The 19,593-nt window shown below is 39.5% G+C and overlaps 3 protein-coding genes across 3 annotated transcripts; 1 reads left to right on the top strand and 2 right to left on the bottom strand.

Annotated features, from left to right (window-relative positions):
- The first annotated feature begins 2,828 nt into the window (after positions 1–2,828).
- LOC133725689 (uncharacterized) lies at positions 2,829–5,300 on the top strand. Its single transcript, XM_062153040.1, has 4 exons — positions 2,829–2,981; positions 3,122–3,984; positions 4,070–4,168; positions 4,919–5,300. The coding sequence occupies exons 1-3, from the start codon at positions 2,876–2,878 to the stop codon at positions 4,160–4,162; spliced, it is 1,062 nt and encodes a 353-aa protein (XP_062009024.1). The 5' UTR covers positions 2,829–2,875; the 3' UTR covers positions 4,163–4,168; positions 4,919–5,300.
- Positions 5,301–6,217: 917 nt separating this feature from the next.
- On the bottom strand, positions 6,218–7,792 carry LOC133725690 (peroxisomal and mitochondrial division factor 2-like). The gene is made up of 2 exons (XM_062153041.1): positions 7,611–7,792; positions 6,218–7,443 (listed from the first exon to the last, which is right to left on the bottom strand). The coding sequence occupies exon 2, from the start codon at positions 7,433–7,435 to the stop codon at positions 6,461–6,463; it is 975 nt and encodes a 324-aa protein (XP_062009025.1). The 5' UTR covers positions 7,436–7,443; positions 7,611–7,792; the 3' UTR covers positions 6,218–6,460.
- Positions 7,793–17,561: 9,769 nt separating this feature from the next.
- On the bottom strand, positions 17,562–18,543 carry LOC133742913 (transcription factor PAR1). Its single transcript, XM_062170618.1, has one exon. It carries the CDS (start codon positions 18,262–18,264, stop codon positions 17,836–17,838), a length of 429 nt encoding a protein of 142 aa, XP_062026602.1. The 5' UTR covers positions 18,265–18,543; the 3' UTR covers positions 17,562–17,835.
- Positions 18,544–19,593: the final 1,050 nt, after the last annotated feature.

Here is a 19,593-nt window from a genome sequence, read left to right on the forward strand (position 1 = left end):
TGCTACACTTTTACTTTAATGGTATTTGACTTTTGCACTCACGGAATTATGATTTATGAATTTAATCATGTTTTAATTTTACTTGTTGTAGATTTTGATTTAAAAAAGGCAATATGAGAAAAAATTTATTCTATTTTTTAAATTCTTATTGGGGATTTGGGTGGGTTTGGAGGCTTCGTCCCCAGTGGGGATGGGGACGGGGAATCCCCAATATGTTTTTATTGGGGATTGGGGCGGGGATGGGGGTGGAAAATTACCCTGGAGATGGGGATGGTATTGTGATCCCCATCCCCAACCCGCCCCATTGCCATCCCTAGGCAAAACTGATGTCTCTATTGGGTTGGCTGCAATGGCAAACCCTAATTGGGATTGGGCTGTGTTTTGGCTTTCTGTTTTGGGCTTGGGACCTAGAAGTGGTTGGGCCTCGAACTGGATGTTTTGGCTGCTTCATGGGCTTTTGCAATGTTCTACCCCTTTGGTGTGGGGCTGGTTGGATTGGGGCTCTACGGCCCTTAGTACTGTTTAAATTCCCCTTGGGTCGCAAGATCTAGTTGCTCGGTTGTCACATTTATTTACTCTACTTCTGAGTTTCTAGGTTTTGTTAGAATAAAGGTGTTTAATTGTCCTTAAAAGGTGGGTCTACCCGGGAGTGCGAAGTTCTATTTTTCTTAGAATAGGTCTTTTGTATGTCCTAAAGGACGGCTCTTTCTGTCGGTTCCTCTGGGGTGTGTCGTTTCTGGTACTGCTTGCTTAATTATAAATTTGACTGACCTCATTCGATTCAAAAAAAAAAAGTTTAGTTTCCTACAATATTTTAATCAAAGATCAACATGGATCACTACAATAAATACAATAAAACAATTAGTTAAAAACTTAAAATCCAATATTGCTGAAATAAACATCGATATTATCCAAATATTTCATAAAGTCACAAACTAATCATGTTACACAAAAATAGATCACGCAAACAGTCTTTGTATGAATCTCACCCAAAACAAAACCCACAATTTAGATGTGGGGTTAACTCAACATATAATGACCCAAAAATACATATTGTATTGAAAAAGGCATCACATAAGATGTGATTATGAAGAGAATTAATAGGGGTTTAGAACACACTCTTAGAAGAGTTCCTACATTTTTTAAATTTAGATGAATATTCTTTTCTAATATTTAGTTCTTTTCGAATCATGGAGTCAAAAGCCAAAATGGCTCCCCTAATTAAAATCTACCATCTCCAACAATAGCCAAGATAGAGTCATTTTGGCTTTTAAGCCAAAAGGGGAGTCAAAATGACTACAGATTGTAGAACGAAAGTCATATGTGGTGAGGCATGAATTCAGGTGGGCCCCAGCAACATGTAATCAATTTATGAAATGATTTTGACTTTTGACTAAAGATGGTTAGAGATGCAAAATATGAATTAATAGGAATGACACTAGGGACCCAAATTTTGCAAATAACTTTGACTTTGACTCCATTGTTGGAGATGCTCTAATAGCGCTCTTTCCTCTAATTTTGCAGCATAAGACTTACATACTAGGCTCACAAAATTAGACAGTCACAGTTCATAAGAGGCTTATACAATTGTAGTGTTAGAGTAGATAGAACTAATCTTACGTACAAGAGCTTAGCTTTCAGTATGTCTCTGCAGAGTTGCAAAAAAAAGGCTTCAGTACTCATGTAAAACTCGCCTCATAGTCCATAATGCATAACATGAGATTTATCATCTATTTTTGAACCTGTACATTACTCGGAATGATCACCTTAATCATTCTTTATCATAAAATGAAAATGGTACAATCAGAACCACTTATACACCAGAGCAACCATCAATCAAGTATGTCGAATGTCATAGGGCTCTCTTAATATCGTCTAACCAAATAGTTCTTCATAAGCGCAAAGAAAGATGTTCAAATTCAAAATGATTTTTTTTCAAAATTGTAACATGAATTCTCAAAGTGATAGATACAGCATAAAATTCGACATGTATGAGAAATGTTAACATACTCCGGTCTTATATTTTTTATTTTTACTCATTTTCCATTAAATAGAAACTTAAGTACAAAAAAATGATTCTATTTTTTTGGCCCATCGAATTTTTCATACTCATCGTGCAGCTAAAATCGTATGGAAACCGCTATAAGCTTAGAATGCAAACTCAATAAATAAAAAAATAACAAATTACATATAAGTTATTGACAAAAGATGACTTAACAAATACATCCTTTAACAGAATCCTATGCATTTATATATAAATTCTCAAGATATACTTCTATGCATATTACAGAAAAAATTATAATCTCAAATTAAAGAAATTAATCGCATGATCATTCTAGAGCCTAATTAAAGTGTGTATATATCCTTGCAAGTCAAAAATTACAAAATTACTTCTTCATAAATCTTTTCCGACCAAGTTTCCTTGTGAAAGAAACATTTAGATTGCATCAAAAGCTTCACGACGAATGTAATGGTCTTGTTCCAAAAACAAAAATCCTTCCTTTTCTCCTTTACCAAAAGCACTCACTCACTCTCAAACACAATTTTACAGTTACGAAATTATGAGACTCTTGGTTGTAGCATTAAGCCCTTTACCAAATTCCCGCCCCTTTTAACTTCCAAAGGGCCCATCCCCCATAACCATTCTCTGCACTGTCACGTTTAACATTTCCCTCCTGACCGTTTCAATTTCAAAAACGTAAAGAAAGTGAATCCCACAGGTCATGACAAACTCATATAGTAGTGTGTGACAAACTTGAATTTCGAAACCGAAAACCATCTTCCTTACTCCATCCACCATTCTTCTTCTACTTCTACATCTTCTTCTTCTTCATTGTAATAAATACTCGTATGTCATAACCACCAGTCAATAATAATGCCTTCACGTCCAAAAAAAAAAGCAACAAAGAAGAAACTGAAGCATTCCACAGCACAACCCATCGTCCATCACTCTCTACCCACCATTCAAATCCAAGTGCAAGGTAAATTACGCATTTCCCCTCTCTAATTTTTCATACATTCTAATTAGTTGTCATTCGCTTAGTTGGCCAATTGGGTTGCACATTGTTTGACTTATCTGCGATCCATCTGTCTAAAAGTTTGCTTTTCTTTTCTTAATCAGAAAGTTTTGTGGAAACTAATTCAGAAGTGAAGTTTTGTTATGAGAAAGAATTAAGTGGTTGTGAGACTGCTTCTGTGACTTGTCAAGACCGTTCTTCCCGTCAATACTTAGCTGAAGAGGAACAAGAGACGCGGAAACTTTCTGTAGATCATCACCAAATGGCAGATTCATCAAACGGAAAGTTAGAGGAGACTCGGAAAGTTCAAGAGGGTGAAGTAGTTGAATCTGTAAGGGATATAGCTATTGATGACTCTTCGGTAGAGCATGCGAAAAAGGCCCATGAAGAGCCGGCTGAAGCTGCTGAGGAGAGTACTGAAGTGGTGGGATCGGGAGAAGTAGTGGAAAAGAAAGAAGAGGATGTTGTGGAGACAGAAACTTCTGTTGTTGATGATGTTGTTGAACCAGAAGAAAAGGAAAAGGAGGAGGAGGAGGAGGAGAAGCAATATGTGCCATCTGTGGATGAGACAGATGGACCTTCTCCAGTTGTGGAAGATGTTGTGCCAGAGGAGATTGAGGAAAAGACATCAACAGATTTGGTCTCTAATGGGGTTGAGGAATCAACATTGCCATCTTTGAGTGAGGACATGACGAATGCGCTGTCGAAAGGAATTGAAGAAACCGAAGTGCCTCGTTCAGATGAGAAGGAGGAGGAGGTTGTTCCAGCTGTAGAAGTAAAATTGCCAGTTGTTGAAGAGACTAGTACTGGGGAGTCATCAGGTGCTGATTACAAGGTAACTGGTGAAAGTGTTGATGACGATTCATCGAAACAGTCGCCTGAGGTTCCAGTTTCTCCTCCAGTTGAATCAATTGATGCCGGAGAAGAGTATGGCAAGCGTGAGATATCTGAAACCGCAGAAAATCCGGTAATGTTGATTCAAGAAAAACTTTTTTCCTATTGTGTTTCCTAATTTGACAACTTTCTAACATTTATATTTGTTCTGGTTTCAGTCTATTGTATCTGTGACTAGAGCTCCCCTGCAACCAACTTCATGGAGGAGTTGTTGTGGACTTTTTGAAGTTCTGCGCCGATCTGATAGATGATTCAAGGTAATGACCCGAAAAATAATACCTGTTCCTTAGAAATTTATGCTAATTTACAAATAAAATCTGGCAACTTCTGTTTGAATCTAGAAACTGTGCACTTCATTTCCCTGGCAGAATTAGATTTGTGATATAAAACTTCCTGTTTGTTTTGTTTCTAGCTATCATTACTTGGTTTAATTTGTTATATGAATCATAAACGATTTTGGATCAAGTGTCTGATACCAATGGCATTATACCGGTGAACTTTAAATACCAAGGACTTGTAGATGAAAGGTCCCTATACTGATATTAATAGGAAGAACAAGACACATTCAATGTGGTTTCAGTGGTAGTTAAACACGAAAAGGAAACTAAGGGAGCTGTTAGAACTCAGAAGGGCACTGCCTTCTAAGCCTTTACCAATCTCTCACGATCAACTTTAAGGATTGAGAGTAGATCATTTTTGCTTTCGCTACTAATCGACATTAACTTTTTCTTAATTTTGGGTGAACTGACCAAATTAAAGTCTGGGTGAACTGACCAAATTAAAGTCTGCAATGTGCTGTAATGTGCTGTCATAGCACTCTTTCTGGTTCTGTATTGGAATAATGCTCAACATGGCTTCAAAGTTGGCTTTGCAGCTACTCCAGCATCATATATATGAATGGGTCCATTCCATATAACTCACTGTCACACCATCATCATACAGATAGTGATGAACAGCCTGTTTCTGCAAATCTCTGACCTGACTTTGCTTTTATTCTAATGGTGCAGCGATGAGTGGAACTGAACCATGCATGATGGAGCTAGCACAGCAAGTCTATATAGGGAGTTGGGGTTTCAGAGTTTCGCATATTTGGTTTTGCGTGTGGAGTGAAATTTACTTATACTGGTGGCCATGTCTTCATATCCTGCATATTACTTGAGAAACATTCTTTCTCAGTGGTTTTTCCTCTATTACTTTGATGATTGTATGTGCTTAAGGGGTTTTTTTTTCCTTCTATATTTGTGCTGAATAGTTTAATCTCCCTTTGTTTGTTGGTACATATTGTACCGGATAGTTTATTGGCAAATGTATACGATTTTATCTATTTACAACGGAAGTAGACAGATGTCACTCCGAATGAGTTTATGACGAAATGAAACAAGTTTTCAACCTAGGCTTGCAAAAGTTCTACCATGACGATTGAAATATCCGGAGCATGGTAAAAGAATACTGGATTTCAGCGCATACCTAGAATAACTTTACAAAAGTCCGACATATAAATGGCACATCCACAATTCTTCAACGGCCATAGAAAACGTGGTAAAAGCAGCATTAGAATAACTTTACTGGTGTAGACTGTTTCATTGTTAGAGTAGAAGAATACAAGATTGATGGCAATAAGTCTAAATTTAATGAAAGAAGTCGGGGCATGAGATGTTCAATAATACACCATCAAGACTAATATACAGTAGTACAAAGGACAATCACTACACATTTTATAATGCAGAAACAGAACAATGTGAGTAATACAACGGCTGCGCCTGGATAAGGGATTTGATCTACCCTATCGATATGATTATTGCTGGAGTTTGCATCTAAAACATGAAACCAAATACCCAAATAAGTTTGGGCAACTAATTGCACTATAACACAACTAAAGCATGTTCAACAGCAATGTGCAAAGTTGAAACAGGTTTCCTATTAATGGTTCCCATGTACAAATCCGCAGCCTGCACTAAGATGGTGTAGCCAATCCTTGGAGAGATAGTGTTCTAATTTACCCAGAATCAAATTTTCACCTTATGAGAGATGAATCCCTAATATAACATTCGGAAACCCATTAAAACCAAAAGTAGCCGCAGCTTTGGTAATTACTGATGGATTTATGCTAGATTCTTTCTGATTACTGAACGAGTGTTACTAAAACCCAATATGACAAACAAGGCAATAGAACCAACTTCAACGTAAGAGGTACAGGATATCAAATCCACAAATGTGATTCATCGAAGTTAAAGTAATGTGTTAAAGGTCAAGCAATGCAAAGTGGATTGAAGCATACAGTCATAGCAAATACCATAGCGATGACAGACACTATAATCCTTCAAAAATATATATTATGTAATTTGCCCAACCAAAGCAAGTTAACCAAACAAGAAAGCATCAAAAATTAGAGCTAATAAGACATCCATAGGCTAGTGAAAAAAAACCAAAGCCAACAAAAAAGCCTCCAGTATTTTTGACAAAACTGTAACATGCTCTCAAGCAATAAGCCCTAACCTCGAGCTTTCTCCTTGCATTTTTTTTTTCTCAATTGCTGCATAGTAATCCAATCACCTCCGCCTTCCATACAACACAAAGACAACAGCCGCCACAGCAACAATGGCTCCAGCAGACCCTGCAACCACAGGCAAGCTCAATCCCTTTGATCCCGTCTCATTTCCGCCTTCCAAAATCTCCTTCATTTCATTCACAGTCCCATTAATGACCCCAACAGTCTTCTCCTTCAATTCATTAATAACCCTTCCGGCGTCCACCACATCCTTCTGCAGTTGTCCCATCTTCAACTCCATAGCTTTTGACTTCTCCTCGGATTCCCTCAATGCTACCTCAACATTGCTCTTCCCCTGCCTCCACTTCTGCAGTTCAACACCATTCTTCCCAATCACCGATTCCAACTCCTCAATTTTCTTTTTGAACAAACAAACTTCACCATCTTTCGCTTCAAGCCTCTCTCTCATTTCCTCCTCCGCCCTAACCCTCTTGCTCCTCTCCTCTATTTCCTTCACCTCCAGAACCCCAATATTCCTCTCCAATTCCCTAACCCTCTTCTCGCTCTCAGCTTTCAATTTCTTCAGAGTCTCAAGCTCCTTCTCCAAGCCATCAATTTTCTCCCCCTTCTCAACCACCACTCGCTTCATCTCCGCAAGCTCGGTATTGGCCTCCTCGCCTTCAGTGATTGCAGTGATCAAATCCTGTTGAAGCCTACCGACCTCAGTCTCAAGCTCCATGGCTCGGTTGGCAACACTCTCCAGCATATTCTTGCCCTCCTCGTTCCGCTCCACCTGCAACTCCATCTCCCTGAGCTTCTCCTTCATCTCCCTCTCGCCGCTCTTCAAAGTCTCAATCTCCTTCGTCAGTTGGCCTATCTTCTCCTTGGTTTCTCTGTTCTCTTTCTCCAGTTCCCCCTTCTCCCACTCTAACGACGACACCTTCCGGCTCAGCGACGCCGTCTGATCAGCGTCGTAGAAATCATCGCCGCCATCGCCGCCATCATTAACGATCTTCACCTCCCTCGGCTCTGCCATACCTAACCCTAAAACCGCACACACACACAAAACCTAATCAAAATCCAAACCGGAGAAACCAAACGAAAATCCTTGTTCAATTACCAAGCAAAACCACAACTAACAGCAAAATTTCTTCCATGAATTCACTAATACGAGTTCAAAGAAAGCAGAGAAGAGTAAGGGAGAAGCAAACCTGAAGGCAATCGGCAACCGGAAACCGGCGATCGGAGCTGTGAGTGATGTATCGATATGCGGAGTGAGAATGTTGGGAGTGAAAGAAGAACTTCTAGGGTTTCTGATTCTGACGCAGACCGATTATCCCTTTCGTCCTTCTCTTTTTCTAGGATTTGAGAATAGGGATCGAATCGGAGAAACGGACGGTTAAGAAACGTGAGGGTTTTGGGTGTGCGGAGCACGTGCTAAAAGGTTCTCCTTTTTTGGGTGATTTTTTCTGATGTTTGTGGGGGATAGTGGCGTAATTTTATGGTACTACTCTAGTGTACTGGTTTTTCAGTGCGCGCATCGTTTTTGCACCGTTGATCAGGTGATTAGAGCCTATCGACCGTGTAATTGTAAATTGACATGTAATTAGTTTAATTTAATTGTAGATTCGGGTACTTTTTATTGGAAGGAATATGAAATCTTTTTTTTCAAAGGAAAATGTCACTAACATTTACATTGGCCCAATGAAAAAAATGCGATATTGAGCCTTGAAAGATTGTCGATCTTCCAAACCGTTTTGTAACAACATCATAGACTATTGTAGTAACTAAGCATCATATCCAAGTGGTAATCAGGTGTTAGGAATTGGATTAGGATTATACTAAAATCAAGGGTTTGCAAAACGTTACAATCACATTAAGTAGACTTAATTGAAACTAGGAAGACAAAAACAAGCAACAACCTTGCTCGCCTAACAACCTAGGGCATATCAAAACTTGAGCAGTTGCAAACTGAGATCCGCTGCCTAACCACAAATATATTACATATTCATAGTGAGTAGATGCACTAACTTTCGATGTATTTTTTTTATAAGTATTTATTTATACCATTCTCCTTATTTTTCATGTGGGATATTAGTCAATTTGGGTAAAATATTATCTACCCATCGTGAGTAGCGGGTGCCAATAAACGCGCGCCTCATGTAGAACTTAGAACCTCATCAGCTGTGTCATTGCCCGGTGGAGAGGGGTGCCCATAGACGCGCCTAAGTTAGAACCTCATTAGCTGCATCGTTGCCCTAAGTATTAAAAGTAATTTGCTACATACCCATAGTGAGAATAGTGAAAAGGTTGCCTTTACCTTCTATGTATCTTCTTATTAACATTTATAACGTACATTCTCTTTATTTTCCGTGTGGGATATTAGTCATTATGTAACTTTCTTCTGCCCTTACCTTCCACGAACGTTAGTCACCAAATCAATCTTTCTTCCTTTTTTTTGTTTCTTTTTTCCCATCCATATATCAATAAAGCAGAAGAATCAGTTCTTCGATCTTGGTTTTCAACTTTAAGTTGAGCTCTCTGTCTTTTGCTTTATAAACAAACCGTATGTTTAAGTGTGGTTAATACTTGTGTTCCATCGGTGGGAATTGTCGTCTTCGAATTTCGCTTATGCATTATCAGCTTGATCAACATGGAAGCTTATTTTGCTTCTTAATTATTAATGAGTGTATCCTGAAGTAAAAGTGAGTGTTCACCAACAAGAAAATCGTATTCCTCCAGAAAAGAATCACAGTAAACAACACATGCATGGAGGGGCTTAATTACGAAACCACCAGTAGAACAGTCGATTTCTTCATCCCAAGCTAGGCTGGACTTAAAACAGAAATTACCTAACATGTGAGGTTATTAACTTTATTTGACACAAAAGCAAACTTGTCATTGATAGTAGAGAAGGACAGACATCTTGGCATGGATACTAAACCAGATGTGAGAGCTTGTTCTGCAGTCCCGCGTCTTATTCTCCATTGATTAATGAGGGGTGTTGTTTGTCCGTCTTTCTCATCCGTCAGTCTTTTTCTTTAAGAGGTAAGGGTATGTCCTCCCTCGTGCTTGTTTCTTCTTCTACAATAAAGTTTGTCCTGCTTTGTCGAGGTTTGATTAAGAAAAAATATAATTATGATGCATATAGATATGGTATATATTGGATCGTTTTTCATTCTTTTTAAGATTGTGATTTCAGATAATGATTGGATCGATGGTTGGAAGTGTAAACAAACTAGTTTATAAGAAATCTTCTGCTTTCAAAGTGCATGGCACGATACCAGCTCCCAAAAGGTATAGAAGGTGCAAGATATCCCCAAGTCCTATATATATGAAGACGACCAAAGGCTCCAACAGAGCAATCTTTAACAAGAGTACGAGACTATCATTGTGCAAAATTGATGGGAAACGGCAAGCAAGTTTTGGAATAGGCTAGGGAAACAATAAGTTCTACTACGTACTTGCATGAGCTTAAATGATTTGGCAAATCGATCACATTGAAATACTGAATGGACCAAGGTGATTAATGTTGGAAAATTTAATATTGAATTATTAAATTTCAATAATTGTGGATGAATAATTTAGTGAAAATGTGTAAAGTTGAATAAATGTAAATGACTATGCAATGAGAAGTCATGATTGTTCGCAAAAGAGAACTTTTGGTGAAAAGTCATCTCTCATCCAGAAGTCATGATTGTTTACCGTATTCTGAAAATCACTTCTTGAATTCATCTTTCCTCCTCTTCTTTTACATTTGAGTCTTTCCTAGTGTCTTGAAAACCAATTGAGTCTTTTCAAGAGAGAGTTCAAGTAGAAAAGAATATTTCAATTCAGGATTAATTCAATAATTCTATTCATCCCACAATGAGGGTATATATACAAATACAAATGAGTAGTCTAACTCTAATAGGAAACAAACTTTCCATAATTACAGGATATCCTAATTACATACAGATTTACAGCGATTCTACACTCCCCCTCAAGTTAGTGCATAGATGTCTATCATGCCCAACTTGTCAACCGAGCTGTCAAATACCTTCCTGGACACTCCTTTAGTAAGAACATCAGCTAATTGCTCCTCTGAGTTTACAAATGGAAAGCGAATAACCTTTCTGTCAAGATTTTCTTTAATAAAATGACGGTCAACCTCCACATGCTTTGTTCTATCATGCTGAACTGGATTATGTGCAATCTCAATGGCAGCTGTATTATAACAATGCAAATCCATAGGCTTTTTAAGCTTGTAACCCAGGTCTTTATAGAGATATCGAATCCACAACATTTCACAGACTCCATGTGCCATACCTCGGAACTCAGCTTCTGCACTTGATCTGGCAACGACTTTCTGCTTTTTTCTACGCCAAGTGACAAGGTTCCCTCCAACAAAAGTGAAGTACCCAGATGTAGAACGTCTGTTAGTTTTATCACCAGCCCAATCTACATCTGTGTACCCAACAACTTTCAATTCATCTTTTTTCTGAAACAATAACCCTTTACCTGGCCCCATCTTCAAGTACCTCAAAATACGAAAGACTGCATCCATATGCTCTTCACTAGGACAATGCATAAATTGACTAACAACACTCACAGCATAAGCAATATCAGGTCTAGTATGTGAAAGATAAATCAACCTTCCTACAAGACGTTGATACCTCCCTATATCAGTTGGAACTTGATCAGGATAAATAGCAAGTCTGTGATTCATCTCAATGGGTGTCTCCATTGGTCTGCAGTCCAGCATCCCCGTTTCAGCAAGTAAATCAAGGACATACTTCCTTTGTGAAAGCAAAATCCCCTTCTTAGACCTTGCAACTTCAATACCCAGAAAATACTTCAATTGTCCCAGATACTTCATTTCAAACTCCTTTGACATATACTTTTGCAATTCATTCATCTCTTTCGGATCATCTCCTGTAACAATCATGTCATCAACATACACAATAAGAGCTGTAATCTTACCATTCTTGCGTTTGATAAACAAGGTATGGTCAGAATTGCTCTGTCTATATCCAAAGGCTTTCATGGATTTTGAAAATCTTCCAAACCAAGCTCTTGGAGACTGCTTCAGGCCCTACAAAGACTTCTTCAATTTACACACCTTGCTAACTTCACTTGGGTAATTCCTAACACCTGGGGGCATATCCATGTACACTTCTTCCTCCAAATTCCCATTAATAAACGCATTCTTCACATCAAACTGGTGCAAGGGCCAATCTTTGTTTGCTGCAAGTGAGATTAGAATCCGGACAGTATTAATCTTTGCCATAGGTGCAAAAGTCTCCTCATAATCAATCTCATAGTGTTGTGTATATCCTTTGGCAACCAACCTCGCCTTGTATCTATTAATAGTTCCATCTGCATTAAGCTTCATAGTAAATACCCAACGACATCCTACAGTCTTCTTTCCAACCGGCATAGGTACTAGCTCCCATGTTGCATTTTTTTGAAGGGCTTCCAATTCTTCATTCATCGCCTTTGTCCATTTTGGATCCGTCAACGCATCTTGCACGTTACTAGGAATAGATACAGTAGATAATTGATCAACAACAAATGCATGTGACCCAAAAATCCTATGGTTAGACATAAAATTAGCTATAGGGTATTTAGCTTGGGCTTTGATATCTGGTTCATATTGTTTCTTAGGAATTCCCTTGGTAACCCTTTGTGATTTCCTAGGTTCGACACTTTCTAACCCAGAAGACTCATTAAAGTTTAGGGGTACCTGAGGTGGATCATTCTGACCGGGATCTTCAGTTGGTGATGCAGAATGGGGAATATCTTGTGTGTGAGCTTCAGATACGTCTTGATTTTGATTCAAACTATCCAGAAAAGTCATTTCTTCTGTCTCGAAATTAACAATGCTCTGTTCGGCAGTTGCATTTTCTGTCTCGGAATTCACAACGCTCTGTTCGGCAGTTGCATTTTCTGTTTCGGAATTCACAAAGTTCTGTTCGACAGTTGCATTTTTTGTTTCGGAATTTACAACACTCTGTTCGGCAGTTGCATTTTCTGTTTCGGAATTCACAATGCTCTGTTCGGCAACTGCATTTTCTGTTTCAGAATTTCTACCTTCAAATCGTTCCTCCAAATTTTCCAAGTCTTCAAAGGCATCAAAATCAATAATAGAACGAGGATTCCCTTCACAACCTCTCTCCTCCTGAAGGGAAGACTGAGAAGCTCCCCCTGAGTAATAAGGCTCAGATTCACGAAAAGCAACATCAAGAGAGATATTTATAGTGCCAATAAGAGGATCATAACATCGATAACCCTTCTGGAAGTCAGCATAACCAACAAATATACACTTACGGGCACGTGGATCAAGCTTGTTGCGTTGAGGCTTGGGAATATGAACATAAGTTGTGCACCCAAACACCCGAGGCTCCAAATTAGGCATAGAAGGGATGGTCAAAAGTGTATGAAGCTTCTGATGAGGATTCTGAAACTCAATCACCCGTGAAGGAGTACAGTTGATAAGATATGCTGCTGATTTCACTGCTTCTCCCCAATAGGACTGAGGTACATTCATGCCAAACAAGGAAGCACGAACAACTTCCATCAACTGCCAGTTCTTCCGTTCTGCTAAACCATTCTGTTGAGGAGTATAAGAATTGGAGGTTTGATGACGAATTCCATGTGACCGGCAAAACCCAATCATAGGGCCATTCACAAACTCTCCACCATTGTCAGATCGAAACACTCTGATGGATTGTTGATACTGAGTTGCCACCATTTTGTGAAATTCGGTAAACCTTCCAAATACATCACTCTTATTCTTTAGTAATGACACCCATGTCATGCGAGTGCAATCATCAATAAACGTTACAAAATACCGAGCTCCAGAAAGAGAAGGAATTTTTTGCAGGACCCCAGACATCAGAGTGAATCTTCATAAAAGGAACATGACTTTTATTAAGACTTGGTGAATATGAAATACGGTGACTCTTGGCCAGTTCACAAATGTCACAGTGGAAATCCAAATCACTAACAACTGAAAACAAATGAGGTTGCAACTTCTTAAGATAACTAAAGGATAGATGACCTAAACGGCGATGTCATAACCATACAGCTTCCTTTGCATTCTCTACCCTGTTGATCTGATTAGCTTGTCCCAAAAGATGCTTCTGTTTGTTTCCAGTCTCTGTCAGATCCAGATAGTATAATTTCCCTCTTCTAACACCATAACCAAGAATCCGTCGAGTCAGAATGTCCTGAAACACACAGAAAGACGGATAGAAGGTCACAATACATGCAAGAGCTAAAATAATTTGACCAACAGATAGGAGATTATAAGCTAGTGATGGAACAACTAAGACAGATTCAAGGGTTAAGGTATCAGATAAAGCAATATATAGAACCTTCTCCGGTGACCGGAGTAGGAGTACCATCAGCAGTAGAGACAACGTTTTGAGGGGAACGTGTAAGGTTTTTCACAAGACTTGGGTCATTGGTCATATGGTCAGATGCACCTGTATCAATTATCCATGTACTATTAAAAGTAACCTTACCCTTCATACCTGACTGCGCTACATTAGCGGAGGCATTGTCTAGGTAAACTTCCTCTGTAGTAGCAACAGCGGCCTTGCCCAGATTCTTTCGCGGTTTCTTGGTGAAGTCCCACCAATGAGGGTAACCAATCACTTCATAGCACCGCTCCTTGCTATGACCTAATTCCCCACAGATAATGCACATTTTGTTTGCGTATGGATTTGGTTTACCTAGAGGACGGCGTGGAGAAGGTCCTGAGAAGCCTGGAGGAGGACCCTGTTTGCATTGAGCCATAACAGTAAATTCGGTAGTTACCGAATGCCCCATAGCCTGTTTCTCTTATTGCACCATTGAGGAATTCAGGATTTTCGCAGGATTGGATTTTCTAGGGTTTCAAGATGGATATGAATGTTTTGGAAAAATTTCTTCTTCTTTTTCCGAAAAAAGGTAGGGTGATGGTGGTTTGAAATTCAAGATGGTTTGATTTCAACGGTGGTGGTACACAGCGGTTTGTGGTGTTCTTCTGGATTCAGGATTCAAAGGATGCAGCGCAAATTCAAAGGATTAAACCTGCTCTGATACCAAGTAGAAAAGAATATTCAATTCAGGGTTAATTCAATAATTCTATTCATCCCACAATGACGGTATATATACAAATACAAAGGAGTAGTCTAACTCTAATAGGAAATTAACAAACTTTCCATAATTACAGGATATCCTAATTAAATAAAATCCTAATTACATACAGATTTACAGCGATTCTACAGTTCATACACAATCTAAGTTCGCTGTTCTTGAGGTTTGGAGTGCTACTACCACAAGAAGAAAGTCGTTGTATCCTGAGAGACGTTTGCCATTAAAACCTTCAAGCACCGATGAGAAGGCAATTTCATCTTAAGGACATAGAACCAAGTTCTAGACTCGACCATATTGTTTAAGGTTTTTCTAACTTTTATTGGTTTACTTTGATTTGAATTATGCTTTCTACCTTTTACTTTTTTTTTTTTTTTTGAATCAAAACCATACCCAAAGGGCGGGTGGCAATATATTCATCTAAAGCCAGAATAGGCCGTTACATACCCTTTTGCTGCCATCTACAGACAGACAAGAAGGTAGTGGTAGTATCGACAGTGGTACATAGAAATAGACCTACCCATTAGACATTCATGAACATAGACAGACAAAGGGCGGGTGGCAATATATTCATCTAAAGCCAGAATAGGCCGTTACATACCCTTTTGCTGCCATCTACAGACAGACAAGAAGGTAGTGGTAGTATCGACAGTGGTACATAGAAATAGACCTACCCATTAGACATTCATGAACATAGATATAGCGGATATCCTCCTTTGGTACTACTCCAGAGGCGCTAGAGAAAATATAGAGTGCGCACAAACGCTTAGCTTCCTAAAACAAGGAATTATTGTAATTAGACTAACTAAAAACATAAAGATGGGCCTAGGACAAAAACCCTAGCCCAAAATACTGCAGTCCAAGTAGCCCAAGAAGAAGGCCCACCCAAGGCCCAGCAAGCTGGGCTTGGCGCGGCTCCAGCCATCACCTCCAGACCACCAAACTTCCAGCACAGCTCCTCCTTGGTGCCTTCTCCATCATGTCCCCGCTACCCCGAGTCCGCCACAGTCTGCCACGACCAAACCCGACGAACCCCGCCGCAACACGAAAACCCGATGAGACCAGGCCGCCACAAGCTGCATCCCCACGAACCAGTCTCGATTTCATCGTCCCCGATCGACACCGCCACCGAATTCGAATCATGCCGTCGATCCAAGCCTCTACCGACACAAGATCTGCCACCTCCCAGAGATTACCTGCCGGAAACACAAAAACCAAACTGCACCTACCAAAAACTTAAGCAACCCAATCCAAGGCCTACATGAACAGCCCATTCATTCCCCGTCCGGTAGCAAAACCACATGACATCGGCGAGGCCAAGGCTAGCCGAGCTGCCAGGGCCGCCACCGGACGAGAGGTTAGCACTGGGGCGCCGCCGAGTTAGGGTTCTCTCTCAAAGGGAGAGAGAAGGCTTCGACAGATGGATGCGTCTTGCCCCTTCATCTCACAGAGAATTGCTTTCTACCTTTTACTTGATCTGCATAAATGATCTCTTAATTTCTTATTAATATAGCAATTAGACCAATATATTTACCAATAGCTTAAGTGATAAAGTAAAAAGCGAAAGTAATGAGAATAAGGGAACTGATATTTCCATCCATAAGAGTTCAGTTTTTAAGTTCAAATGAGTTTCGGGTTGCAACAAATTAGGAAACCTTGTTATGCAATACAAGTGTCTTTTAGCCGGCCTTGTGCATAATTCTCAAATTTTTTGGTCCAAATTTTCATGATATATCTTACGATTAACATGACTAGAAAAATTAGATAAAAAAAAACTCAAAAACCCTCGTCTCCAATCTCCCAGGCTACCTTTTTACACCTCAACCCTACATAATCAAAATCTCAAAAACCCTCGTCTCCTAGCGGTGTAGGGTTGGGGTGGGTGATCGAAGGTAGTCAGGGAGCAAGGAAGAAGGGTTAGGGTTTTCATTCTATTATTTTAGTTCTCTTTTGGTATAAGACTACAAGGACACACCAAAAATATTGGACCAAAAACCAAGCTTGGGCCTTGTTTTACCTCTCCCATCATACCATGTATTGATTGAAAATTGAGATGAAGTAAAGAGAGTATCTATGATTCATTGGAAAATTTTCTTTTCAAAATTGGAAGTAAGTTTGAATTTTACAGCCTCTTTGCCAGAGTCTACAGGTTGTCCAAGGCCAACATTTGTCTGGGCTTCTTATCAGTTTTCAGTATATAGCCTTAATACCATGAATGTTCCATGAGGACCACCTGCCATGGCAGTGCTGCTTTTCTGTTAGACAACAACACTTTTCCTTTGTTTCTTCTACAACATCCATCTCTCTCACCACTTTGAGTCTCTCTCTCTCTTCTAGTGCCCAAAACCTTACACAGCTTTAAAAAGTACCAAAATGCACCCAACTCACTCCTCAGTGCTACCCAACTACCCCATAAAGTTAACTTCCTCATATGAAGTGTCAAGTGGTGCTAAAGAAATGTTTCCAAACCTTCTCTCATTTGGATCTTGTATTGGCTCTACTCACATTGTGTTTTGAAATGGATGGGATGGGATGGGATTGGATTGGATTCAGTAGATTGCATTAGTATTGTCCCTGTGTGTTTGGTATAATATGGTATTAGACTATTCTTCAATCTAATCGCAATAGTCAAATCTATTTAGGAACATGTTGAATTATCTGGCTTGGATTTTATCAAATCTTTGCCAAACACCCAAATGACAAATTCCACTTGCTTACCTTGACTAAATTGAAGGATCAAAGAAGGGTGTTTAAGAGCTAATTTGGAGTCCTATAGGGTTTGTAAAATTCACACAAGAATCTGATATGCATCACCAAATAAGACACATGTAATCACACTTGGAGACACCAAAAATGCATGCAACCTAAGACTGCCAAATACAAAGAAGAGATTATCATTGTCTAATCACAGCTCATAGGCCTTGAGATAATCAATCAGATCATTTCTGAGACAGGGTCCTTTTCTTGACCAGAAAATTTGAAAAGGCACATAATTATGTGATGAACATATTATGCAGCTCATTCATCCAAAATCCCAACAGTCTTAACTCCCTACACCATAACATCAAAAGGTAGTGATTACATTAATTTCTTTAGTACTAGCTAGCAGAGAACCTCCATCTTTAATTTCCTATTCATTAGCTCATTACATATATCAAAAAAAAAAAAAATAACATTATGAGAGAAGAAGAAGAAGAAGAAGGTACCCATTAACCCACTACTTACCCAACGAAGAAAAATTAAAAATTGAAGAAGAAAAAAGATTGATTCGTTGGTCTCTCATGAAACCAATTAAGAACCTCCCTCCCTCCTTACTCAAGCTCCAAACTTTTTCTTCTCCTTCTCCAAACCCTCAAAAAAGCTTGCAAGGGCTTTCATGGCTTTGAGCTGAACCTGCAAGGTCATAATGTACCCAGCAGTCTCTTCAAATAGCTTGTCCACACCAAGTGACTCACCTCCGGGCACAATCCTCTGCAATGCCTCTATCTTCCTCTCTACCTCCTCCCTATCATCAGCAGCTTCCTCCTCACCACCATGAGCCTTTACATCTTTTGGGTTTTTCTGAGAAGTAGTAGTACTAGTCTTCATGCACTGACTGTCTCTTCTTGCCTTGATTCTTCTGCTGCTGCTTGATCTTGCTGCGTGGGATTCATGCAGTGCATTACTGCCCATGTGGGTTTTTCTTTGCTTTCTCTTCAATGTGGGTTTGGGTATCTGGGTCTGAGATTTATTCTCGATCTCCATGGATGTCTAGTCTGGAAAAAGAGCTTTGGAGGAGGAGGGGTTATGACTTTGTGAATGAAACGAAGGGTGTGAGTGTGAGGGAGTGAGTATGAGGTTGGCGTTAAATTATTGTTGAGCTCTAGAAATGTCAATGCCAACGAAGCATGGCCCGCTTAGTTTTGGCTTCCCAAGCCCTGGTATGGGTTTTGGACTCTAGCGCTGTGCTGCTCAAGTCTACTCAAGCGCGTCGTCTTGCTCCCTCTAGCTGGCTAGCTGCAAAAGATTAAAAACTAACGACAAAACGAAATTTAACCCTCTCATTAACCTTACTGTTCATAAAATCAAAATAATCCTAATATTTTCTAAACACATGGGTTTAAAGAGTGTGAAGATTTGCACCAGTATCTTCTCTCTAAACATTTCATCAACATTGTCTCTTAAAAACGAGTAGTTGTGGGTACTAACAATGATGGATGTTGATAACTTCTTACTAACCTTACTATTCATAAAATCAAAATAACTCTAATAACAAAGTATTTTCTAAACATTTAAGTTTAAGGAGTTGTGAATATTCGCACTAATATATTCTCTTTAAACATTTCATCAATATTGCCTCTAAAAAAGTAGTTGTGGATATTAGTATCTACAATGGTGGAGTTGCACAACCGGAATAATTGCTCACTGAACAAATGTAATTACATTTATCATTGGTTAAACGAAAAGAATACTTCACAATATCTTCACACGTAAATCTACATAAAAAAAAAAAAGGAAAATTTCATAAATAGTACCTGAAGTTTGGCCCACTATTAATTTCTGTACATGAAGTTCTAAAATATAAACTTTAGTACATCAAATTGCAAGTCCGACCCAATATATGTACACGACGTCATTTGACGTCGTTAGTTTGTGTGACACGTGTCATATTTTGAGGGGTAAAACGGTCTCTCTCTCTCTCTTCCTCTCCCTCACTTCACTTCGTTGGTTTTGCCTCTTAAATCCCAAGCCCTTCTGCTCATAACCACCACCGCCGCCGTTGACGCCTCCACCCCAACCTCACCACCTGTCCCTACCACACCGACTTCACCCTATTCTTCTTGATTTAGTCTCGCTCCTTCCTCGGCGGCTGCTCTCTCCACCTCCACCTCTACTACCACGCCTTCTACTCTCCCCCACCTTCTTCTTCCTCTCCTTCTTTCCACCTCAACATCAAGTCTTCTGTACGGGCGCGAGAGATTGAGCTAACCTCGATTGCCAGAGAAGTGGAGGAATAGTGGAGGCCTTGAATTAGGGCGAGAGGGAGCCAGACGTTGCAGTTGTTTATGAGTTTTGAATCGGATCACCGCCAGG

This window comes from Rosa rugosa, chromosome 1 (assembly GCF_958449725.1).
Source record: "Rosa rugosa chromosome 1, drRosRugo1.1, whole genome shotgun sequence".
Lineage (NCBI taxonomy): Eukaryota > Viridiplantae > Streptophyta > Magnoliopsida > Rosales > Rosaceae > Rosa > Rosa rugosa.

Excerpts from the sequence above, each read along its gene's own strand:
- LOC133725689 (XM_062153040.1), top strand. The coding sequence starts at position 2,876 with ATGCCTTCACGTCCAAAAAAAAAAGCAACAAAGAAGAAACTGAAGCAT. Across the intron at positions 2,982-3,121 it reads CATTCAAATCCAAGTGCAAG|AAAGTTTTGTGGAAACTAAT; the intron begins GTAAATTACGCA and ends TTTCTTAATCAG. Across the intron at positions 3,985-4,069 it reads CTGAAACCGCAGAAAATCCG|TCTATTGTATCTGTGACTAG; the intron begins GTAATGTTGATT and ends TTCTGGTTTCAG.
- LOC133725690 (XM_062153041.1), bottom strand. The coding sequence starts at position 7,435 with ATGGCAGAGCCGAGGGAGGTGAAGATCGTTAATGATGGCGGCGATGGC.
- LOC133742913 (XM_062170618.1), bottom strand. The coding sequence starts at position 18,264 with ATGGAGATCGAGAATAAATCTCAGACCCAGATACCCAAACCCACATTG.